The sequence below is a fragment of the Nestor notabilis genome, unplaced genomic scaffold (genome assembly GCF_000696875.1).
Source record: "Nestor notabilis isolate BGI_N333 unplaced genomic scaffold, ASM69687v1 scaffold17058, whole genome shotgun sequence".
NCBI lineage: Eukaryota > Metazoa > Chordata > Aves > Psittaciformes > Psittacidae > Nestor > Nestor notabilis.
Window position 1 is genome coordinate 549 of NW_009938904.1, and position 26,442 is coordinate 26,990.

At 38.9% G+C, this 26,442-nt stretch overlaps 1 protein-coding gene across 2 annotated transcripts; it reads left to right on the plus strand.

Moving 5' to 3' along the window:
* Window positions 1-1,832: 1,832 nt before the first annotated feature.
* On the plus strand, window positions 1,833-24,116 carry FBXO38 (F-box protein 38). 2 transcript variants are annotated; one of them, XM_010019588.1, is made up of 21 exons: window positions 1,833-1,970; window positions 2,826-2,959; window positions 4,099-4,262; window positions 4,651-4,816; window positions 5,156-5,293; window positions 5,523-5,660; window positions 6,645-6,738; window positions 7,159-7,289; window positions 7,610-7,780; window positions 8,030-8,172; window positions 9,053-9,275; window positions 9,938-10,057; window positions 11,174-11,353; window positions 13,146-13,640; window positions 16,857-16,957; window positions 17,919-18,021; window positions 19,055-19,221; window positions 20,823-20,968; window positions 21,778-21,881; window positions 22,137-22,250; window positions 23,481-24,116. In XM_010019588.1, exons 1-21 carry the CDS (start codon window positions 1,843-1,845, stop codon window positions 23,657-23,659), a joined length of 3,339 nt encoding a protein of 1,112 aa, XP_010017890.1. In that variant the 5' UTR covers window positions 1,833-1,842; the 3' UTR covers window positions 23,660-24,116. The 2 variants fall into 2 exon arrangements, with proteins under 2 accessions (XP_010017890.1, XP_010017891.1); XM_010019589.1 differs by lacking the exon at window positions 13,146-13,640.
* The last annotated feature ends 2,326 nt before the right edge of the window (window positions 24,117-26,442 follow it).

The window sequence follows — 26,442 nt, forward strand, 5'->3', positions numbered from 1 at the left end:
CCTTTACTTCGTGGCAGGACGAAGTTACAGTCCAAACTCAAGGTGCAGACTGTGCTCGATGCATTGAAATCTTACAGGATTCTTTCAGACTTTTTCCCTATATGCTGGTCACTCTGTTAATATCTTTCTTTCTCTTCCCTTACATCACAGTCGTTTTAATGCTGTCCTTTAGGTACTGCTGTATTGTCCTCCACCACGTGTTTCCATCAATCTAGAGTTTTTTATGTGGTATCCTACCCTCTGTTAAATTAAGTCGTCATGTGACATTCACTGGGGCTCTGTGCAATACTCTGTGTAACATCAGAATCCAATCTCACGCGTAGTTTGAAGTCAATTTTTGGCTTTGTGAGGCTGGACAACATTGCAGTGCAGTATTATCAACATACTGACCCCTTCCAGTGTGCACCAAAAAGAAGGGTAGTGTGTATACAGGCAACAAAGTCAGTGTCCTTAGCTTTGGCTGGAGAAGTCCCAGCGAGTCCAGAGGAGCAGAGACATGTTTCGTGCTATTCATGGGCAGAGGGTGCTAATTTAGGTTTTTAATATCACCATTTAAAAATAGAACTAATTATGACAAGATACAGTTGTTAATTTGAAATGCATATGTAAATGTGTGAAAGCACATGTTTTCAATAATTAGATCACAGTGAGGTTATCAATATTTCAAATTTTATGTCAGCATAGAACTCATTTGTGTTTTCTTTTTCATTTCCATGAGGTACTTTGTTTTTCTTCTCAGTTGCCACTTCCACATAGTGTGAAGCAAACAATGTGGTATTTTTACATCACAGTGAATGCTGTAACAGAAGCATCTCTATTAAGTTTTCCAAAATTGTTCTTTTTTCTAAGTTGTTTCTCCACTGAATTTTAGTATTCAACCTGCTAAACAGGTTTACTGCATTAATGATGCTTTACCCTGCTTACCAGAAAGCATTCCTTAGCTAAAAAGCAGTAGTGAATCCATTTCTCATGCCGTTCGTCTGCATGAGGTGTTAACTCAGTTATTCTAGTGTTAATATGAAGTTCATATTTATTTTAGTTACTTCTTGTAATAGATTTGTATGTTTTCAAATGAAACATGCAATTGTTATTTCAGTTCTTCTCTGCCTGTATTTGTGTGCTGCAGGAACAATGTAGATACGAACACATTAATTCAGTAAAGAGAGGATATCCTGCACATTGTTGCTGAGGCAAGGTCTTTTAGCTTTTCTGGGGGCTTTGATCTTTAACTAAGGAACCTGAGGGTTTTATTTGGCATTCTAACCTCTAAGAAGAGCTGGTTAGAGAATCTTTAATAGGGAATCTTTATTTTTTTTAATGATTAGTAGAAACCCATTTTTTTTAAAAGTAAAATTATGTATTTTTCTGCCAGACAGAAACTTTGAGCTTTCTTTTTCACTGGAATGTCTAGTTGGTATTTGCTTGGTAACCTGTGTAGTTTCTGCATGGCTTTTCTGTGATTTGTCTTGATCACAGGATGGTATCTCTGAAGACATTTTATTCACACAAAAGAATTGATCTTTGATTAAACCCGTAGTGGTTTTCCTCTTTGTCAATTTCCCTTAGCTTAGAGGGACTCTCTAGTTCATCTAATCATTGTCAGCTTATGTTTGAGACCTCACCTGCTAGGAACACTAACTTGTCGGAAGAATTTTTCTATTTGTTATTTAATTCACCTGTACTGGCTCTTGTCTGTTGGCACATTTTGCTGTTTTGTTGAGTTTTTTCCAGCAAACAAAACTAAGTAGTGTTTCCTCCACTACTTTCTGTCCTTTTCTCTTTCAGTTGCACTGAATTTACATAACATTGTGAACATTTCTTTCATCAGAAACCATTGCAAATATGGGTCCCCGGCGGAAAAACGTGAAGCCGTGCTCAGTGAACAGGGAAGGCTCTGAGTCTACCAAAGCTGATGAGCCAAAAGATTACATGAACCAACTCTCCCATGAAGTGCTTTGCCACATCTTTAGGTGAGTGGCTTGTCAGATGTCAATTTATTGTTTATTATTATATTGTTTTCTATTTTCCCCCAAACTTGCTGGTATTGATGCTTGTGTCACGTAGTATTCAGAAAGTTTAGATGTACTATGAGTGAACTGATGGATAAAATCTGGATAAAAATTGGTGATAAATGTTTATTTCAGACCCAAAATTAATTTGGATGCTTAGAAAATTAATTTTTATGAATGATAGAGCAAAGAAGAAATAAATTATTCTGTTCCCCAGTGTGTGGTAACAAGTGTTTAAATATCAATTTTAGTGCAGAAATGTGTCTCGGGTAGCACATAGTTGAGATGCAAATTTTGAAATTGTTTCGTCTGCTTTATGGTGTGCAAAGGGAACTTGAATGAGCGTATAATCTTCCCTACAGCACAGTCCTTCTCCAAGATGTTCACTCATGCTTATTATATTCAAAACATAATGCCATACAGACAAGTTCTTTAAAAACAGTAGCTCTTAATGTTTGCAAAATGAGCATGCTAGTATGTAGTAGAAAATTAAAGTACCTTTAATTAAACCATGTAGAAAGTATTGTGGCAAGTGGTTTGGTCAGCAGTGTTTAATAGAGAACTAAAGCATCTCTCCATTTTAATATTATACTTGTACCTCGAGTACTTATATTCAATGTCAAAAATTGAAATTCTGCTAAGCAAATTTCCATGTTTTATGAAAGTGCAGTCTGACAATTCTGTTTGAATTAATATTATCACATGTTAGAAATAGATGAATTTGTGAAGTCATGCTTGGGATGTTCTTTAGTTTGGAAAAAGTTGAAAAGGATCCACCTTTGATAAATCAGAGGGGTGTTTTTTCCTCTCCCAAAGGTACCTTCCCTTGCAGGATATCATGTGCATGGAATGCCTGTCTCGGAAGCTGAAGGAAGCAGTCACTCTTTATCTGCGAGTAGTGAAGGTTGTGGATCTATGTGCGGGCCGTTGGTGGGAATACATGCCCACTGGTGAGTAATACACTTTCTCAAGATACAGCATTAAAGTGGTGTTGATCAAAGCTGCCTGTGCTGTGCTACCATTTATAATGATGTATGCAGGGTAAATTTTCAAAAGCACTAAAAGGAGTTAAATGTTTAATTCCTTTTGACTTTTATGAGATTTGGGTGGTCTCCTTGAGTAAGTGGTTTGGAAAACTCATCTGTGTATGTGTGTATTTGTGTGTGTGTATATGTATTCGATATTGCTGTAGCAGAAACAGGGATTTTCTGTAGCAATCTGTAAATACAATCTGTGTTTGTCTGATTATTGTAAGGGAGTTTATCCAAGGGTTAATCCAAGAAGAGGCTGTTTGCATGCAGGCAGGAAAAAATACAGTGGAATGAGAGAGCAACTCATCTGCCAACACTTAACAATGTAAGAATAAGTAAGTTTTGATGTCACACCTCAAGCCATCTTCAGATCAATAGATAAATTTGGCAACCTAGGTCAACTGTGTGAGTATTAGGATTTCTGTTGGATTTGAATTACAGTGCTGGGATTCACTGGGGGAGAGAGCTGAAATGAGTGAATTCTAAGTTAGCAGACCTGCACACTTAGATTTATTAGGGCTGATATCAGGTAGATGGTTAGACCTGACCTAAGATAGCTGTAAATATGGTAACTTACTAGCTGAAAATTGTTTTTGTGTTGTCTTATGGTAGAATGAAATGCTTTGCTTTAAGAAACTGTCCTGTTTCTTTTGAGAACTGTGACCTGTGGTGAATAGTGATGAACTGCATATAAATGATCCAGCTGGGCATTTTTGAGCCTTGTAGTTGATAAGTGGCATATCAGGAAAGACAAAGACAGAAGCCTGACAGTCTGCAGAGGTGCTTCATCTAAGAAGGGAAAAAGTACAGCTAACCCTGCAGCCATGCAATTCCGATGAAGGAAACCTATAGCAAGCCTGCAAAATTCAAGCCAGAGGAGTATGTAGGTCTTGATTTCTGGACTCTGGAAGCAGAAGACAGGCTCTTGCTTCACTGAGTACATCTTTCAAGATTGTAGAATTTATACCACCATGTAAAGAGAACAGTGTATTTGGCTGTCCCGTTACAGCTAGGTGTCAGCTGTCACACAAATGCCAAATCTGTTGTTGTCATCTTAGGTTTCACTGATTCCAGTTTCCTAACGCTGCTGAGGAAGATGCCAGACATTGAACAACTTTATGGTCTTCATCCCAGGTATCTTGAAAGACGCAGAGTCCGTGGCCATGAAGCTTTCAGCATTCCTGGAGTTTTAGAGGCTTTGCAGGCCTGTCCAAATCTCCTGGTGAGTGGTTAGACTTGAGAGAGAACCTCCTTCAGCAGTTGAGGTGAGGCATGTTAACAGAGCAGAAGAAATGTGGCAGGGACTCACTGCTTACAGGGCTTTGTGTTCAAACCTGGGCTTTGTATCCAGATTGGGCTGTGCAGAGTAGCAATTAATTGTGACCATATTTGCAAATGAGTTGCACCAGTGGGAATCACAGGTGCTCTTAAGAGCAGGAATAAATCAAAACTGATTCCTCTGCTTTTAAAAAGACAAGTCTTGCTAGAAATTCAAAGTGAGATAACACACTGCATTATATATGGTGTGTTATTGAGAAGTTTACATCGTTACGAGGATGTTGTTTTCTTGAACTGGTGTTAGAGCATTTGCTTTGCTTCCTTTTATCCAGGGTGTTGAGACCTCTCATTTAGAGCTGGTGGAAGCTATTTGGACATACATGCCACAAGTTCACATTTTAGGGAAGTTTCGTAATCGTAATGGTGCTTTTCCAATTCCTCCAGAGAACAAGCTGAAAATTCCTATAGGAGCTAAAATTCAGACTTTGCACTTAGTAGGTGAGTGTGGTAATGGTGAAGTAGTTGGCTTCAACACAGGGGGATTTAAAGGCTTTGAAACTCTGCAAGATTGTAATTCTTTTTTAAGAGAGGGAATTTGGCATATGGCATTTTTAAAATAGTAGTTGCTGTATAGGTGATAATAAATCCAGAGGGCAAAATCTAGAAAAGCTGTGTTGACAAACTGAGGTGCTTAAAGTGTTTACAGCTTTTCTCACATGCCACATAACAAAGAGAAGACTTCCTTTTAAAAGCCGTAATGTAAATCCAAAGAAATTGATCCTGGAGTTCATAGTTTAAAGCTTGTTTAAATTGTTTGTTTTGTTTGTTTGTTTATAGGGGTGAATGTCCCTGAGATTCCTTGTATCCCAATGCTGAGGCACCTTTATTTGAAGTGGGTGAGGCTCACCAAACCACAGCCTTTTAAAGATTTCCTTTGTATCAGCTTACGTGCTTTTGTCATGAGGAACTGTGCTGGTAAGAGGGATTCACACATGGAGGGGATGTTTCTGAAAACAGTCATTGTCATGTTTATGGTGTTGGATAGAAATGTGTCCCATTCCTGCACATTATTTGGTGCTGTGTAGTTCTGTTGACCTCCTGACCTAGATGGATACATGTGGACATTTTGTAATTCTCTAATATCGTATGTTCAGTATTGTTAAGTGAACAACCTTCTTTGTCTGTATTGGTTTGTTCTATGTAGGACCCACGAATTCTTTGAAGTATGTTCCTCTAGTGACAGGCCTGGCATCTGCTCGAAATTTGGAGCATTTAGAGCTGGTTCGTGTTCCATTTCTTGGAGGACTTATCCAGCATGTGGTAGAAGATAGCTGGAGATCGGGTATGAAACTTCTTATCCCTCAAGCTTCAATCAAATTGTCATGGTTTAAACCCAGCTGGTAACTCAGAACCACACAGCCGCTCGCTCATTGCTTACTCCCTCTGCTTCTTCCCACCCCCCTTCTCCTGGAGGGATGGGAAGAACTGAAAGGATGTGAATCCCGTGGGTTGAGATAAGAGCAGTCCAGTAAGTAAGGTATAACACCAAACCACTACTGCTACCACTAGTAATAATGATGATAAGGGAAATAACAACGGGAGTGGATACTGTTGCTCACCACACACCGACTGATACCCAGCCTGACCCGAGCAGCGATCTGGGCCTTCCAAGTGGCTCCCCCCAGTTTATGTACTGGGCATGACGTGCTGTGGTATGGAATAGCCCTTTGGCCAGTTTGGGTCAGCTGTCCTGTCTCTGCTTCCTGTGCCCCTCCTCACTGGCAGAGCATGAGACTGAAAAAGTCCTTGATCTGAGTAAACATTACTTAGCAACAACTAAAAACATTGGTGCGTTATCAGCATTGTTCTCAGGCTAAAGTCAGAAACACAGCACTGCACCAGCTAATAAGAAGGAGAAAACTGACTGCTACAGCTGAACCCAGGACACAAATATTAGCAAATACTGGAGGCTAATGTGAGGCTTAAGCTTTTTTGTCTGGAGCATATCCTTTCTTAATCATTATTTTAAAGGTATCAAATTTGGATCTATGGTTATGGTGCTAAATTTATCTCTGTATTGAGTATCATTTTGATCTTTTAATTGCAGTTAACTCTTGATTGGTAAGCTTCCAGCTGCGTGTGTTGGTGAATCAAACTAGCAGGACTGGAGGGGAGTTGGATGCAAATGTGTTTGTATTGTTTTCCTAAAAAAGATGTGTTAGGTTAATTTACTTGTAAGACAACAGTGGTGGAAGAAATGTGTAAGGCTTAAGGTTTGATCTGTGACTGAAGTGAAAGAATGTTTTGGTTTTTTTTCATTTGTCAGGTGGTTTTAGGAATTTGCACACTATAGTTCTGGGAGCTTGCAAGAATGCACTTGAAGTGGATCTTGGCTACCTCATCATAACTGCTGCACGAAGGTATGGGCCATCAGATCTTTCTTTTCCCCCTTCTTTTTCAAAATAAGTATCTTAGTAATGAAGTTCAAGAACATGAAGAAAGCAGAACCACCTTCAAAAATTTAAAGAATATACATTTAAACTTTACATAACCGGAGTATTCCTTGGTTGAAATAAGTGGAGTTATGTCTGTTTCAGAATCCCTTTTTGTCATAAGCTGCCGCCTTAGACTGATACCTGAAGAGCGCAATGTCGCTATTCTCACAATATTGCTCTGTAGCTGACAAACACTTCTGTAAAGATAGAACAAATATCCTCTTAATCCTGCCATTGTTGAAAGAATGTTTTCACTTTATTACGAGAGGGCATCTTCTTGAGTGATTTCTATGGTAATTGTGTTTTGGCATGCCTTTTAATAGGAGCATTCTTAATTGCATTCAGGTTGCATGAAGTGCGGATCCAGCCTTCCTTGACCAAAGACGGTGTTTTTTCTGCTTTGAAGATGGCTGAACTGGAATTTCCACAGTTCGAAACTCTTCATCTAGGATACGTAGATGAATTTTTACTACAGTGTATGTAAATATTTTTTTATGTATATAAATTATTTGACAAATATGAGGATTAAATAAGTTGATGTGTTTTCAGTCATTTTCTATGAGTGATTACAAAAAATATTAAAGTATCCATGTTGAGGCTGCTGATCTCATACAACCTCAGAATATGTTTTTCTTCATTTCCTGAAATTAAATGGGGAAAGACTCAGCTTTATTGAGCTGAAGTAATAACCTGATCCATTTTGCAAAGTTGGACTAAAATAGGGAGTTAGAAAATCATACCATAAAACGTAAGTTTCTGAAATTCACTGCTGTATTTGCTACTATCTTTTCCATAGGTAAAATGACCAATGGAGACTTAGTGAAGTATGGCTTGGCTGATGTGGTTGAAAATCCAGGAATTATTACAGATATTGGTATGAAGGCTGTAAATGAAGTTTTTTCTTGCATCAAGTATCTGGTCATTTACAACTGCCCACATCTGCATAACCCAAATAATTGGATCACAGGTATTGCACACCTTTGAAATTCTGGAGATAATATGAGTTGCGGTGACACTAAACCAGAATTATTCTGCTCATAGTACTGTGTGTTCTATGTCTTAGTAAGTGCAGTAGATGATGCTTGTTTTGGAACCATAATGATGCTGGTAACATTCACAATGGAGATACAAAAGATGCCTACCCTCAGATCTGAAAAGGGTGTAGTGAAAACTGAGATAGGAATCCTTCAGGAAATGCATCTCTTCTCTTCTGCAGATCATTCAAGGTGGACCCGACTGGTTGACCTCACCCTGGTGCGATGCCATGCGATTAAGCTAGATTCTTTTAGTCAGTTCATTGAGTTATTGCCAAGCTTAGAGTTTATTTCTCTGGACCAGATGTTCCGTGAACCTCCTAAGGTGAGTCAGGGAATGGTTTTGCTTTTTACTGTTGCCAGCTCATTGGAAATATGGTGAGCTTCAGTTGTTATGCATTCTGTTAAAAGTTGTCATTAATTAAATAGCCTGGTAAATTAATTACTTTGGTTTGCAGTTGCTGTTGTCATGATATGTTAGGGAGAATGATGCTGCTTCTACAGACGGGAGCAGTGGCAAGGTATGATCCTGTATGAATATGTGACCAGGAAATAAGACTGGCATTGATTCGGTGTTTCTGTTGAGGTCTCTGCTGCTACTTCATTTTGCTGCTGCTTTTTATATGATTTTTTTCATACATTGGGATTTGTTTACAATGCTAAGAGGTTTTGAAGATTTTGTAGTGGGTGAAATGGGGGCACTTTTCCCCTTTTGAAGTCCTTTCAGGGCTTGGGAATTTTATTTCTTCATGTTGTCCCCTCTCCCACACTGTAACACAAATCTCTGTATCAGCTGTTGTAACATAATGAAAACTGCCTACATAAAAACCTGCTTTCTTTGATCATTAATTCTATCTCGAGGCTACTGTGTTCTGGGCAGACTATATAGTCTGCTATTTGTATTGATGTAATATGATTTCATAGCAAATGAAATACCATTTAATAAAGTAAGATTATATGCTTTGTGGAGTTCGCTATCATTAGGAGCTTAACATAGTTTAAGTTTTCTGGGTTGCCCAACTTAAAATAGACCTCTGCAATGTGGAGCATAAGGAAGCATTAGGGACAGTTTCCCTGTTCTTCACGTGCATATTATTCTGCTTTCCTGGATACTAATGACAGTGCTTTTTCTGTGGGCATTAGGATACCTTGCTGAGATAATGTGTCTGTGTTTTCAAGTCTTAATGGTTGCTCTTTGCTTTCAGGGTTGTGCTCGTGTGGGCCTAAGCGCAGGCACAGGAATTGGTGTCTCATCTGCCCTCGTCAGCAATCAGAACTCTAACAATGACAATGACAACAACAACAACCACCAGAACAACAATAATCCAAACATCCACCACAACAATCACCAACACCCAAATGACCAGAATGAGGAGAATGAGCTGCGGCAAGATGGTCAAGTGGAAGAGCAGCAGATTGCAGCTGAGGGTAATTTCTGATCTTGGATTCTTTGTAGGAAGTGATTTTATTTTCATTGCCCCTTACATAGGGTCCTAGAGAAGACAGGAATATACACTGAAAGCTTGTGGCTTTTTTGGTTCCTGGTACGTAACTAATTTTTTCAGAGGGCTGCCTGCACATCTGATACTTGTGAGATTAAAGCTGTATTTGAACTGTATCTAATAGTTATTACAGGCACATTACGATTCAATGATACGTGCCAGTACAAATGTTAGCAATGTAGAGTTTCAATGCGATACTCATCTGTGGGAACGTGAAGTGTTTTCTAGGCTCCTCTGGTCAGAGCTGGGAGTACATCACAGTATCAGATGGTATATTTTTAAACTTCACTAGCAAAGGCACAAGTCATCCTGGTTATGCTGCTTGCTGCAGTAGAACCAGACTTTAGATGAGGAGTGGAAAATTTGGGAAAAGTAAACCCCCAAAATTAGGATGGGGCCTTGGCTAGAGAGATGTAGAACAAATCTGTGAGAGACAGTGCAACCTAGAGACTCACTGAAGGAGTCAAGGTGGCTGTTTCTTACTTCTTGATGATTCTTTGACTTTGTGGGTGCTGGTTGAATTCCTCCTTTGCTTATGAACTCTGTTCTTTTTGTTTCCTCTTCTTGATCTCGCTTTAATCTTTTCAGCACTGAATGAGATGGAGGAGGTGGCACAGGAAGAAGGGATGGCTGCTGGGCAGGGCCCGAATGAGCTCCCGGTTCACAGTCAGGCTGTTGTTCCTATGGAGATTGATGAAGAGCAAGCAGGTAACTCTGAGTTCGGGAAAAAATTACCTTTTGGTATCCTCTTCTTGAGAGGGCTTAAACTTTTCAGTGTAAGTCTTGTTGTATGGTTTTCTTCAGCTGGGTTGTCTGGTGTGTTTGGAGTAATGCTGCTAACACAGCGCACTGCTATGAAGAAATCTAATCTGTTCTAAAGTCTGTTTTACATTCTCCAGTTTTCTTTTACATATGGAGTAAAATATCTTGATCTTAAAAGTGTTATTTTTGTGCCCTGTATAATAAAAGACTCAGAAGGGCTGAATGAGCTCATCATGTTCCTGTGTTGGTGTTAATGGCCTGACTTCTTTCACTGCAGCATGTGGATTCTTTTTTGCCTTGTTTTTTTTTTCCCCCCCCTCCAAGCCAGAACAACTTGTTCCAGTGTTAATTTAATTTGCATTAGTGACACACATTAATGACATAAGGAAGTCTTGATTTCTTTTACAGCCATTATTTGCTGGACAACATAATTTTCTACTAATTAGCCAACAACATAAGGTGACACATGCATACGCTGGATCTGTTCACTTTTTCACAATAACTCCTGAAAAGGTTATTTAACTTCATGTTCATTTCTCGTGTTATTCACAGGCAGATGCATCATAGTGATGGGCTAATGCCTTTAGTTACTGGCCAAGAGAGGTAACTAAAAAAGCACATTTGTACTGGAGCTTGATAGTTCATGCTTTTCCTTCCCTCTGCTTGTCGTGGGATTTAGAAGGATAATTGCAGAAGTTCTGACCGACATTTCTGCCTTTGTGGTGGAGATTTCAAGGACTGCTTGTAATATGTGGTTGTATTGTTACTCATGCTGTTGTGGAAGAACCTTTAAACTGTTCAAGCAGAGAAACATTACAGAAAACCACTGGTTTGTTCTTACATTGTTGACGATCTTCCTTTACCAAACTAGAACACCTTAATGCTGAAATGCAGTGTTTTGCTTTTCTCATATTTGGATTTTAATGAGGGAGTTACAGAATGGGTGGCTTTTGCCAATTTAATCTTTTGTCATTTTTTCAGACAGTTCTGAAAGTTCTTCAGCCCTTTATCCAGACTGGCTTATTTTTAGGTGAACTGTTGGCATTTTTGTACTGTTTTCAGGACCAAGTGGCATTCAGCCTGTTGTAAAAGCAGCACCTATTACAGTCCATGATTCAGACAGTGAGGATGAGGAAGAAAACATAGGAACTTCAAGAGCCTGCATCTCTAACAGCATTACACAGAATTACTCAGATGGAGAAGAGAAAAGCAGAGATCCAGTGGAACCTAGAGAAACTGCAGGTGTGGAACAGATGGGTTCCTGGGCACTGTTAAGCAATATTTATTCTTAAGCTTCAATTTTTCCATCTTGTTCTTTTTTATTTCTAGCTTTGTTACAGACGTGCTTGTTTCTTTGCCCCCTACTCTTTTCTTCCTGTTACAAATCTAGAATGAAGGTGTAAGGACACGTATCTCAGCTCCAATTGCATCGTTGCTATACAGAAAGACAAAAATAGTGGTGCTGCTCCGATTTGCATGCAGGAACCTGCAGCTTTTCTTTTGGATTTCCGAGTGCACAGAATTTATGCTGTCTGTGAAGCCAAATTTGCAGCTATGTTGTATGTATGACTCACGTGTCAAAGCATTGCTGTCGAAACAAAATGTGATCGCTGGGGCAAATGCATGAGAGTTGTAAGCTGACTTTTGGTTCATGGTAGCCCTGAGGGACTGTCCTGAAGGGGACACCTTAAGATCAACTTTACTTTGATGGGAGCTTTGGGGGTTAGTTAGAATTCTCAGGATGATGTTCAGTACCGTAGCCTTCACTTCTGAACAACATTGACTATTACAGTGTGTGTATATAATATTACTAGTAGTAGTAGTATATATATTATTATGACTCATTCAGATTCAGAGGCCTAGAACATCATGGTAGTATGACAACTATAGAGAGGCACGGAAAAAGACATACCCTGTCTTTTAAGTATTTGCTATAAGCTGCACATCTGTGGCATTAAGTCTGAGTCCTGGGTCCAGTGCCATATGACATACGCCCTTTCCAGCAACAGAGATGACATGCTCTTTCCTGTAGTTTGCATTCTAAATGAAGTAGTTTCATATATATGCAAGACAGGAGGTTGAACTGTGATCTGTAAGTATTTGACAGATGAATACATATACTATTAAGCCTTAATGAATATTTAATTAACTAAGCAGTTAAATATCCCACATTGTGTAGGAATGAGAAATGTACTGGTTTAATAGCTGCAAAGCCTAGGATGTATCAAAGCTGTAATGTATCAGGTATCTTCCTGTTGTCACTAGCATACTCCCTACACATCAGCCCCCCTGTCGTTTTAGTGCATTTCAACAAAAGTGGCAGTTTTCAACTTGAAATCTGTAGAGTGCTTTGCTTATAGCCTAAATGTCAGTTCTGGTTTGAGGGTTGAAATAACCTGTGATTGGAGATGATTTGCATAAATATTTGTAGTGCCAATAGTAATTTTTTCAGGCTTGGTTTAGTGTAATAAGCTGAGAGGATTAAGACAGTAGACATTAAGTTCCAGTTGTGACTTGTACACTGTTCGCTATGGGTTTTTTATTCACCTGTAAACTGAGACTACTGTTACCTATTGGCACCACTTTCCATACCCAGGAGGGGGAGCTAAGGGTTCTTACTGAAAGCATAAACTTTAGTCCTATCTGTGTTTAGTGCCTCGGATTTATTCCTCATATTTAAGAAAACAGAAGCCTGTAAGCAGCATGTTTTTCATATTTTTGTGCTTTGGCCTTTTTAACCAGTTAGCTGCTTTGTGAAAATACTAGTCTCTCTGGCAAACATGCATCTCACTTACTGACAAACACCGTAGCACATCACTACAAGAATAGCAGCAAGATACTACAGAGATCCAGCAACTGTGTAGAAATACTATTAGTTCCCATAACATGTGAACAGATAGCAGCATGGTGTGATAGGATTTGTCATTGTCGTCTAGGCTGCCTTCTGGTTTAAGTAGCAACAGAGTAGCATTCAGCATTTATGTCAGCTGTGGTTCAGGTTGTCTCATTGCTCTCTCTTGCTTAACTCTTACAGTGAGTGGTAAAGGCAAGACACCACTGCGGAAGAGATGTAGTGCCAGCCAAGTGGGCCAGACAAAGCAGTTCCATACTGAGGAAAGCAGCTGTGAAAAAGGTTGTCAAGTAACAAGTGAGCAGATTAAAGCAGACATGAAAGCAGCAAGTGACATGCCCGAAAGAAACAAAAGTAAAGATTCTTACCCAGGTTGCAGTAATGCTACAGGATCAATGGGAACATCCAGCTCCTGCAGTGCTGTTTCTCCTAGCCCTGACTGTGCACAGACAGCTAATAGCCACTCAGCTGGCACCAGTCCAGCAACTGGAGATGAATCCAGGCAGTGTGCCTGCTCACCTTGTAAAAGTGAAGATTCCAGTGACAGAGAGACTGAGGAGACCTATGTTTGTTCCAGGTGTACCTGCTACAAGCCACGGGATGCACAACAGAGGACTAGAAGGTGTTGCGATGGGGAATGCCCGTCCACGAGTGGAACATGCAGGAATGGACCAAACAGCCCTGGGTCAGATTTTGCACTTAGGACTCTGCCGAACTGTAGGCCTCCGGGAGAGGCAAGTGATGAGAGGACTAGTGGGAGTGCCTGTGGGACTGCTGGTGAGGAGGAGAGCACAGGCTCACAGCAAAGGAGCTGTGAGATAGAGTATAAAGAAGAGTATCCTCGCCGACCACTAACAAGAGCTAGAAGCAGGCTGTCCCACGTCCCTCTGGTGTCGGAGTCAGGTATGACCTATATGTATGTATTAATTTCTGAGTAAACTACTGTGCTGGCATGAGACAGTATTGAACAGCTGCAACACCTACAGATAATACTGAAGTTAAACATGAAGTTTATTCATTAATAGTTTAAGTGGTTTGTCAAAGGGTCAGAATGTAGATGCAACAGAAATGACTGACTTCACTGCTGTAGCTAGGTAAAATAACAGATCTCTCTGGAAGAGCGCCAGTGACTTTTTTTCCCCATGCAAGTATTTGTGTGTTATTCATACATACTAAACAGTGTTTGATTTACTTGTTTGAAAACCAAATGCAACTTCTTTTGACAGCTTCTCTCTTCCTGTGAAGTCTGTTATTCATTGAAACATAAGACTGTCTCCCCCATTAAAATTCTCCCTTTTAAAGGAAGAAGATAGCAGGTATGCTCAGATGTTAGCAAAAAGGCAAAAGTTAATAACTGATACTTCATCAACCATTGGAGAAGGCCATAACTGTAATTGAGCCAAGCTTGTGAACCTGCGTATTGGCTTCTGCTTCCAAGCGTATAAGGCGTTGTGATCAAACTTGTTGAAAATTGTCTTTTTATTAAATAGGTTTATGCTTCACATCATGTAAAACAAACAAAACAATAAAACCAAAATCCCGAAAGGCTGAAATGAAGCTGGAAATGTTGGGAGAAAAGAATAAATGTGAGAGACAAACTTGCTGTTTCTTCCACACATACTTGCTGTCCAAAATAATTATCTTAGTCTGGCATAGCCCACTTTATAATTTCCTCATATATCCAGGATTCTTTGCTGAGAATATCTGGCAACTAAAATGAAACAGAGAAGTGGAATGTGCTAGTTGGAGAACTGTATGCATTGGAGGTAAAAAAGATTCGTATCTCTGTTAAGATGGAATGAATCAAACCCAGTACATCCTAGTATCATTCCAGTTTATCTTAGTGTTCCAAGGTGTTAATGAAACCTGAATCGCCTAGAATATTGTTCTGTAGCAAGATGCATCTCAGATTGAGGAAATGATCTTGCTATTAAATTGTCTGTTTTCTACCTTGCTCCGTTTTTGATTAGTAATTTGTCTACAAAAATCAAAAGAAAGTATTTCCTTGCTATCCTCATCCACTGCCAAAACATGAAGTGAAGTCAGTCAGATCTAAGTATCTCTGTTTTCATGTTTCATTTATTAGTCAGGAAAAAGATCTGTTCTGCTTGTGGAGAAAAATGTGTCAGTATTTCCTATATTTAGCCTATGCAAGTCAACTCTTTTCCCAGCTTCATAAAATTATGTGTATGTCTTGTGCACTTATTTTCCTCTTCAAAGCACCAGATACTAGCTGATGCTTGAGGCAGAATATGGGACTTGATTTGTCATTTTTATCTTTTAAATCTGTGTTTAATACATAAGGCAGTGAGGCTTCTTCTGCCTAGCTGTTACAGTGCTTTTCTTCACTAGCACAGGATATAAACTCATTACAGTAAAACCTGAAAATGCTTTGTTACAGAGATGGAAATGTTTTTTACATAAATTGTCTAAAAAATGTGCCTTGAATATGAGTGCTTTCTATTATTCTAGCATAAATGGCATTCTGCTTTTCAGCTCCTGTAACAAACCTGTGTTCGATAAGAGTATTTTTTTTCTTCCTGTATTATTTACTCATATTAAAGAGTGGAATAAGTCAAATATTAGTGAAATTTTAACAGTATTATCACCACAGACTGACTGAAAGATGACTGAAGTGTGTCATATTGATTTTACTTCAGTAAAAATGTGAACCACTCTTTCTCTTGTAAAAAATGTGGGGCTTTTAAACTTGTTTTAGTTTGCATTTTGTAGTGAAGCAAGCTTGTCACATTTTAAAATGTATATGATGGGAAACCTTCTGTGAAGATTTCCTGGCCTTAGGCTGCACCTTGAGCAATTCAACACAAAATTGGAAAGTTAAGGAAGTATTTCACTATGTATAGATATTCTAGGAACTGTCAAAAAAATTACCTGGGGATGATTCATGGGTACCACAAGTTGAGTACTTTAATATTATATCTTTTCATCTGAGGATTCCCTAAAGCAATAGCCTGAATTCTGGAGCTCATGGGCTCAATGAATGCCACATGTTAATTAATAGTTTACATGTATTGGTGGAATTTGATGATGATCTTAGGAAAAGAGATATTTTTTAATGTTAAGGGTAGTACAGCATGGAGTAGTTTATATATAATCTCTAATATTTTGCACTTATGTCTTGATTGTGAATCTTTGAACGTGCCATATGTTTTAACAAAAAAGTCAGAAGCAGCTTAATTTTAGTAAAATATGTTCTTGTTTTGATCTCTTAATCACAGAGAATTCTAGGGCAGTTTTTTTCTCTATAGGAAGTAAGAGTGATCATCTCATAATTTCGTTTCAAAGTCTCATCTTTTAAATCGAGCTGGAATTTAATGTCACTGATGCATGAAATGGAGTAAGAAGCAGTTTGGGAGCATCAAAGAATTTTATACCTGGGCATCCTTTACAATATTAGGAAAAGCTTAGTGACAGTCATAAAGAGCAGGCTTTCAAGTAGTTTGAGATTATTTCTAGTGTTTAGGACATTACTTTAAAACGTATTTAAAGCTATTTCGGTTCTTGTATTTATCAAGGATATTCTCTTCGCTGAAGAGAACCAAGGGTAACCTAATGATTCATCTTCTGTTCTTTTCTTGGCTCCACATCTTTCTGTGATGTTGAACTCATAGGTTCAGCATTCCTGTGTTTCCATCTATAAGGAGCCCACCCTCCCTACCCCAATTTATTTAGTTATGAATGATTCTGAGCAACAAATCTGAAAGTGGTTTTTGTGGAAGGAAAAGAGAGAGAGTTGTTTTCAATACTCAGGTATTTTCACTGCTTATGTAAGAAATATACATGTTCTTACTGGATGTTTTCAGCTAGGGAATGCCTCTATTGTTACCCTGGAATGTATACAGAGGAAAGATTTTTCTGCTTTTCTGTTCCCAGAGGTGGCTAAGCCAAAGCCGCGGCAAACCACAAAGCGGAAAAGGACGGCTGACAAGTCCACAAGTACAAGTGACCCTGTTATTGAAGATGATCATGTTCAAGTAAGGTCTTTTTCTTTACTTGCTGCAGGTTTATTAGCTGGGCATGCTGATAAACTTGCGTAATTACATCATTGTTCATCTTCTGCATAGAGCCAGAGGAGTTATAAATGATGTTGCTGCTCTCTTTGGTCTTAACCACATACAGGAAATTTCTCTGTTAGGTGCACAAGACTTGGACTGGCCTGAGAAGAGCAAAGTATAAGATAAAGCTAAACTTGAAGTTTGGTCAGATGCTCATGGCTACAGTGCTGCATGAAGTCCTGCCTTCCCACAGTGTTGTTCTTGATGAGTAGGGAAAAAAAGTGTATTCTCTGGCATTTGTTTTTGAAATGACAGCATAGGCTACTGCTGTTAAAGGAAACATAGGATATGTAATTACCTCTGGACAGAGCAACTCAGTTGTTACTTTGCAGACTTATTACTTACTATATAAGTAACATGAGTTAACTCTTCTGGAGTGAAGATCAGTCATGGAAGGAGAAATTGCAAGGCCTGGCTTCACTGTATATACAAGGCTTATATTCTAGCAGGGAGCATGAGATTGCTTCAGAGGATGACTCTGAACATCTAATTTTACTTCTCTTCTGAGCTCTGCTGTAGAGAAACCTGCCTGTGTTTGTATTCATGTCTTTCTCCAGTGAAAAACTTAGCCTCACTGGTACAAGATAGCTTTTGTGAATGTGTCCCATAAAGTTTTTCTGGTTACCTAGGATGCATTACAGCTTTTGTAGTTAGAATAAAAGATATTTTGGGATATGTGGTTTTTCTTCAGATATGTGATTTTGAGAGAATAGTGTTGTGAGGTGGTTTGTGGGTTTGGTGGTTTTGTGTTTGATTAGAATCCAGTTAAAAGCCTTGTCTGTCTGGCAGTATTTTTTTTTTCTTTCTTTCTTTCTTTTTTTTTTTTCACCTTGTCATAGATTTTTTTTTTAAAATTATTATTGTTTTTTTTTTTCACCAGGTTCTGACTTTGAAATCCAAAAACCTTGTTGGAATCACCTTGACCAATTGTGGCATAACAGACTTGGTACTGAAAGACTGCCCTAAAATGATGTTCATACATGGTATGTAATTAATGTCATGCATCCCTCCTCCATCTGGCGTTATTAGAAATTTCTGCAAGAACTGAAGTCAGTCCACTGCTTATTTCATATTCATCAGTTGTTTTGCTACGTGTCAGACTGATGCTTAGAATGCCAAATATTACTGCTTCTCAGTTTGGCTGCCTCTTCCCTTGAAAGTTGTAACAAGTTTAATAAAGATTAACATCTGAAAATTCACAAATGAAATTATATGACAGGAAGATGAGATGTTTATTGAAGAGTGATAATACAATAATTGGAAGTTGATTAAATGAATTTGATACCTTGTTTTTAATATCATTTCTTCCTGCTTCCATAGATTTTTTTTTTATTTTTTTTTTTTTTTAATCTGAGATGATGATACTTTCCTCCTTGACATGATAAAAGTCTGTTTTCAATTATGGTGCTTAGGCTATATTAGATTCACATGCCAGGATGTGTGTGTGACTAGTTCTGTATTGGAGCATTGGATTATTTATTGTTTTCTGCAACATCTACATTAAATAATACTTTTTCTTCTGAAATGAGGTATCTCTACTTAGCAGAGAATGCAGAAATAATTTCTTTATTCCAGAATACTTCTTAAAACACACATTAATTTCGAGCTGAGTTTTTATTACATGAGAAGCATTAATAGAAAGGAAATAGCTTTATTTTATATTCTGTGGCTTCACAATACTCTATATTTGGTCTGATTTTGAAGTCAGTGGTTTTCAATTGTGGCAGTCCACAGAGCATTTCAGGGGCCTTTGTGAATTGAAATAAAGGAAGAAGGTCATTATTAGATTAAATTTGACACAGCCTTTTAAAAGGACTCTTCTTAGATGTTCACAAATGAAAAACTTGATCATAGTGTGGAAGAAATGGACAGCTAATCTATTTCTTCAATATACTTAAGTTGCCAGCTAGCCAAACTACTTCAGTAATTGTCTGTCAGTTACATTACTTGTTTGCCTTCAAACCAGTTGACTCCTGAGGTTCATTTCTTTTAATAATTTTGTTTGTTGATTTATAGCTACCCGGTGCCGTGTGTTGAAACACTTGAAAGTAGAAAATGCACCAGTTGTCAATCGGTTTGACTATGCCCAATGCAAGAAGTTAAACATGGATCAGGTACTAGATCAGATTCTCAGGATGCCACCAGAAAGAAACCGGATCATTTACCTTCGTCCAATGCAGCAGGTACACAACCAACTTTCATTTGATCATGAACAGACCTGAAATTCTGCCTGTATTTCTTCTGCCACTCTTGGCTTCATGTGTTTTCCAATTAATCCAAGAAATGTAAGTGTTACAATAACAGAACTGAAAAACTTGTTTATTAAAACTTTAGCCTATCAAGGCTTTTATTGCAGAATATGTTAGTTGGATGATACCGAATGTTGAAGACTTAATGCTACTCTTTCCAATAGTCATTGCATTAGAAGAGCCTGTAAAAAATTGCGATGCACTGATTTCATTCCAAACTGAGTAACTAAAAATAAGTGTAAGAACCTAGATGCGTTAAGTCAGCTTGACATTATGTATAAGCAGAAGCATGACATAGGTATCTGGAATCTTTAACTATGTCCTGTTAGATTTAGTAACAGCAGTTACTGTTTTGAATACTGCTTTGCTGCAAGCTGCATCCTCTCCTGATGCTGAACAGTGTTGCAAAGACAATTGTTACTGGGAGCCACCTTTTCCTCTCCCAGACTATGTGTAGGAGATGTAAACACTGACACCTAGTGAGTTGTTGAGGTTATTTGACAAGTAATTAAGAGGGTTTAACTTAAGATCTGGAATGTTAGGGGTTTTTTACTTTATCACTCCAATCAGAGCATTCTGTACTATACTCTGATGTTGCTTCCCTCGCATAGAGAAATTCTTTTTCTGGCTTGGTTTGCCTGACCAATGAGGGAGGGCTGATTTTGATATAAAATCAGCTTTTCTGTGAAACCAAATCTCTCAGAAACACCAGAGACAAATTCTAAGAAAGTGAATGTAGTTTAGACCAGTATCATAGAATCCCAGACTGGTTTGGGTTGGAAGCAACCTTAAAGCTCATCCTATTCCAATCCCCTGCCGCGGGCAGGGACATCTTCCACTAGAGCAGGTTGCTCCAAGCCCTGTCCAACCTGGACTTGAACACTGCCAGGGATGGGGCAGCCACAGCTTCTCTGGGCACCCTGTGCCAGTGCCTCAGCACCCTCACAGGGAAGAATTTTTTTTTTTCTAATACCTAACCAAAATCTCCCCTCTGTCAGTTTAAAGCCATTTCCCTTGTCCTGTCCCTACAGGTCCTTGTCCAAAGCCCCTCTCCAGGTTTCTTGTAGCCCCTTTAGGCACTGGGAGCTGCTCTAAGGTCTCCCCAGAGTCTTCTCTTCTGTGACTGAACCAGCCCAGCTCTCTCAGCCCGTCTCCAGAGCAGAGGTGCTCCAGCCCTCGGAGCATCTCCATGGCCTCCTCTGGACTCACTTGAGCAGGTCCATGTCCCTCTTGTGTTGGGGACCCCAACAAAAATTATGTAATTTTATAGAAGTTTATTTACATACTGGAGTTGTAAAACACATCAGAAAATAGATATTTCCCATCAAAACCCACTACTCAAAGATTCCTTGGTAAAGCTGCTCTCAGAAAGTTTTACTCTGCTTAATCATGTATTTGGTTGTTCATGCTGTTAAAATTCCTTTTCATTCAACATGTTCCCCCAGAATTTGGAGGATTTGTTAGGTGTCTGCTCTTGACTTTAAAATCACACCTCTGTTTCTCTTGGTTATGAGTCTGTTTGCTGCCCTTCACAGGTTGACACGCTGACTCTGGAGCAAAAGATATTTAGTGGCCCTTACCCGTACCACATCTGCATAATTCATGAATTCAGTAACCCACCTAATGTCCGCAATAAGGTGCGCATTCGGAGCTGGATGGACACAATAGCAAATATAAACCAGTGAGTACTTGCCCTTCAGTAACTTTACAAAAGAGGTACTCAATGTTAAACCATGTTCAGCTGCTTCAGCTTCAGTCAAGCTGTAGGCTTGCTGTATTCTGTTAGCCAAATAAAAAAACCCTGGTTTGTTGTAGGTTGTAGATAGTGTAATGCAGAATTTCAGTGTCAGTCCATGTTTTGTATTAGATACATCTTAAACCTACCCACGTGAAAATACTGCAGAATTCTCTGGTTCTGTTCCATCCAGCACTATTGCAATAGAACATTGAGCTAGTCAAGATGGCTGAGGGGTATCTCTGAGTATGAAAACAAGGGTTTTTTTATTAAAAAGAGACTGGTTTACTCCAAGAAGGAAGGTTAGTTTCTGGGAAGTTGATGTGCAGTCAATATCAGCTCCATACTAAGGAGCAAGAATTCCAGCAGCAGGGAATTGTACAGAGTGGCCCTCATCTCTCTGTTCTAAACCAGGTTTTGGTGTTGTGGTTTCTCGCTAAAATGCCTAAGAGAGCAAATTTAGTTTTGAGGTTTTGTTTAGTTGCAGCTGTGTTGGATTGTTCCTTACAGATAGAAAGCTATGCTTAAAAGGTAGCTTAATTGGTTTCTCATCTAAAACTTACATATTCTCTATGGTTACTCTCAAAAGCAAAGGGATTGCATACTGAGTTTGTGTGAGGGTCTTAGAGGAGTGTTTCTATGGAGTCAGGCTCATTAGAGGAAAAGTTGTGTAATAGGATTTCCCATTTGGTTTTTCTCCCTCCTGCCTTCACATTTCCTATCACTACTGGCTGTAATCTCTTCCTCCTCTCCAGAGAGCTTATTAAATATGAGTTCTTCCCTGAAGCTACACGAACTGATGAAGACCTGAAGAAATACACTAAGTACCCTTGGGGACGAGATATTTACACTCTAGAAGGTGAGTGTTTATAGAGGCCTGGAAGCTGATGATCAGTTTCTTGCTAAGATAAGTAACTTTACATCCACTTGGAAGAGACATGAATAATAACTATTATGAGGAAAGTGGAGGACCTTTGGGGAATTGAAGTGAGAAGGTGCTTTTCCTGCATTAGAGTCACCAATCTATGACAATACGTGACGTTTACTTTATGAAGTAAATGCTGATGCTGCAGGAGTGACATTGTCCTCTTCGTATTCTCATCCTGTCTTCTAGGCATTGTGGATGGTGCCCCTTACTCCATGATTACTGACTTCCCATGGTTGAGATCGCTGAGAACGGCAGAGCCAAACAGCTACGCTAGATATGACTTTGAGGATGATGAAAGAAGTAAGTAATCTTTTTTTGGATGTGTTCAAAGAACTTTAACTTGTTGCTTGGTCCTAAGCTGACCGTGCATTCCTTCGGTTTTTACTTCTCTAGTTCTCATGAACTGTCTGGTGCTTAGCCTAAAAATGTGATGGGTTTGTCAAATCCAGAAGAATGCATGCATTTGAAACACACACAAGACTAATGTGATGTATAGTCCCAGCAATTCATGTTCTGTGGAGTTTTCTGGCATTAATGCTGAAAGCTCAGCTGGACTACAGCCTCTGGCTTTGCTTTATGAAAGGTTGCTTGCTGAAGAGAGTCCAGCAAAGAGAATTGAGACTCACAGAAACTTGTGAGAAAAGAGGAAAGAACTGGACTTGAAAATGCTGGAACGGAAATTATGCGGGTTAGAGTTTAGGATAGATACACCTTTTTCTATTTTGGAGCTTGTCTTATAATATGTTAGAGTGGGCAGTTCCTAGGACTTAATTAAGAACCTTGCTTGGTAGCAGGGAAAAATGTTCTTCCAGTGCTTTAATTAGGAAAATCTTGGAATCTCCTTCATTAGGGCTATTTTTAATTGACATAGTTTTGGCTCCAGCTTTTAGCTGCAGTTCAAGGGAATGAAGCTCAAGAGGATGAGGAAGAAATCTTTTTTGGCTATACCTTTCTCTGATCTTTTGTTTGGTTTTTTTTGTGTGTCTTGTTTTTATTTAATCTGGAACTGACTGATAGACTTAATTTGAAACTTATCTGAAACATAGACTTTCTTTGAAACTGATTCATAGACTCACTATGTAGTCTGAATTATAAAAAAATGGATCTGTGTTTGATTTAAAAGAATAAGTAGATTAAAGATGATGATAAAGCCATAAAAGACCCCCACAACTGCTGCTTTATCCTTAATTGCTCTTGTTTATAAGACATTGAAGTGATGACTGAAAACTTGAAAGTACATCAGACATATTTCAGGGGGAAGGCTTTGTTACACGCTGGGGTTTCCTTCGCTCGCAGGCATATGGACTTTGTGTACATTAAATCAGTATTGGAGCTATCAAAAAGTTTAAATATGGGTGATGCAGAATGCCTTTTGTGATTCAATAATATTCCTTAAATGTGGTTGCTCAATGGAAAATTTTTCTCTTTGCTTTGTTTTCCAAGACTTACCTCATTAAATGCAAAATAGACTTGCTTGTGAATTTCGTTACAGGAAAGACTCTAGTTTTCATTCTTATGTGCCTTCCACAGCTACTATTTATGCACCCCGAAGGAAAGGACAGCTCTCTGCAGACATCTGCATGGAAACAATAGGAGAAGAGATTTCAGAACTGCGCCAGATGAAAAAAGGTGTATTCCAGCGTGTGGTGGCCATCTTCATCCATTACTGTGATGTCAACGGTGAACCGGTAGAGGATGATTACATTTGAGTGGCTCCTCTCCCTAGCCTCTCATCATCTCTCCCTAAATCCTGATTGGCATTGCTGGCCAAGAAAGCAGGTGGATTCTTTCCGAATGCAAAGCATTTTCATGAAACACATTTTGCAGTTGTTCTCACACGGTTTGGAGAAGAGTATGTAGTAAATGTATAATGAAAAGTAAAAATTGTATACTAAGATTTGTACATAGAGGAAACAAAAGAAAAACTTCATAATACTGAGACTTTATTTCATATGTTTATACAATTTAATTTAAATTTCATTTTAATGAAGGCCAATAATTAGAAACAGGGAAGAATATTTTAATTTTTCAGCCCATACAATTCATAAGGGTATTTTTTGTTTTCTTACAAACACAATCCCATTTGCTGTGTTCAAAAGAATCTTCAGAGTCTCTTTTAATCTGTGCCTTTTTCTTGAGCATTTAAGAGTCCAGTCTGAGTAAACCTGTTGAGCATAATCTTTGTGTCTCGTGTGCATTTTTCAAAGGGAGAGAATTATTCTACAGCTGTTGCAAAGAAACCTAAAACCGGGGAAAAAAAGAGTGAAGTTGGTGATCGGTGGTAGTTTCTAGAGCTCATTAAAAACATTTCTGGGGAAAGAAAAACCCCCACATTTAGTACCTTGGGAACAGAAGATATGTTCTAAAGCATTTTGTACCATTAGGTTTTGTTTTAATAGCGTATTTGATGCTGTAATATGAAGAATAAGTTGCTAATTGTTTGTTCCACTGTCTTTAACATCAATCTGCACACACTCACTGGCTGAAAGCTGAATTTTCCCTTAAGATAGGCAGGAAAAGGGATGTGTAATTGCTTAGTTATAGCTGTGTCAGTACAGGAGCCATATGACTCAACCAGTGAACTTTTGAGCTGATTCATGCTCACTCACGAATGCAGATTTTTCCATATAGTCAGTAAATACTGCTGCTCTTTGACTGCTTGTTTTTATCGTATATAGGAAATGCCTCCAGTTCCCACAGCATCTGTAGATGGTTTGTGTATATGACCAGAATTTGCTGCAAGTCCATTATACAGGTATAAAAATGCACATATAGTTAGTATTAAACTAGCTGGCTTGTGTGCTGTTAGTAATGTGCCATGTGCTGGTGGGAGAGCTCTTAAAGGCTGATTTGCCATGCTGTGAAACACTGTGTGCATACACAGCTGTGCCTGCAAAAATGCACCTTCTCATGTCTCCTACCATCAACTATGGCCTGATCTAGCATTCATGCTTTCTTAAAGTTGCTGAGTTAGCAGCCTAACAAGCGACAGTTTACTAACTTACTGTGGTGAAGCCCATAGAGCAGATTAGTTTATACCATATATGATTTTACACGTCCTCGTTAACCATTTTAGGTTTTGAACTTTGGTATAAATATGACTACTGGTGATTTCTATGATGCTTAGCTCTGTTGCACTGAAGAGGCAAAACTGTTCAGCACTGCGTATGTCCCTCTGTAGAAAATCTTGAGGTAATGTGGAAATGGAAATACATTAGAGGAAAAGAATGGTGCTTAATGGAAGCAGCAAGAGATTTGCTACAGTAGCGTTTTCTTGCATGTGCTCTCTCTTAACTGGAGGTGGAATGCAAAATACCAGATAATGATGTGAATGCTGAGAAATCTGCTTTAGTGCAGGATCAAAGTTGATGGTTTAGTTGTAACATGTTTAACCACAGATAATATATTCAGTAATATTCAGTAATATTCAGACAAAACATAATTGTGACCCTTTTTAGAAGTGTTTCAAGTCATCTGGCTCATTGATTCAGTTGTGTTTACCGTTTAACACAGCATGCACAGGAAAATGTTACTGCGTTTCTAGCGTGTTGCACCAGATCTCCATCTGGCATCTCTAACTTTAGCCTTTTGAAGAAGTATTTATACAAATAATGTACGTATTTATATTCAGTATTTCATTCTGTAAGCAACTGAATCTTGCAATAGTTTTAACCTCTTAAACATTACACCCATTTTACACATAGTGGTAATGTAGTGACTGAATTCACTGTGTCCATCTCATGAGAGCTCTGTGTGACTGTGATTGTATCTGGGGTCCGGCCAGGGAAGCTGTTCTCTTTACTAGGTCCAGTATCTGAAATTGAAGAAGGGAGCAGAGCAGATAAAAGAATTACTTTCTTGCTTCATTAGTTAAATGAATAAATAATTATTACTCCTATATGAACAGGTATAGTTTGTGTCAGCGGGAGCTGCTGTACAAACAGTAGTTTCTGTGCCAGTCTCTGTTTTCAGTGATGGTCTTTGAGCCATGCACAAAGGACGCTGCCAGCTCCTGGTTGTGAGAGCTGGAGATGCTCTGATTTGTTTCTTGAAGGACAAAATGTTGCAGTTGTTATTTCGGTTTCTGATTTCTTCTGTGGATCCTTGAGTCTCTGCACTGGGGGATGTGTGTTCACAGTACAGACGGCTCTGCCAGCAGCCCAGGTTTGCTGATGGGATGTGCAGCAGTCGTGTTTTCTCCTCCAAGTTTTTAATTCTGTCAGCTGAAGAGGAATGGCTACACCAGCAGTTTTGTAAGAGCAAGGGAGCTGAAACCTGGTAAGAAGAATGCACTTGATCCACACACTGTTCATGGGCTAGGCCATCTCTGAGATTTCCTCATTACACTAAATCTTTTCCCATGAGGGTTACATCTCCTTCGTAGGACTCGGGACCAAACCGGTGTTCGTATTTGAGCTCTCCAGGCTGGATTTTTGAGACCTTTTGCCCGTCTAATCCCGCTGAAACGGCCGGACCGGTGGGTATAACCTCG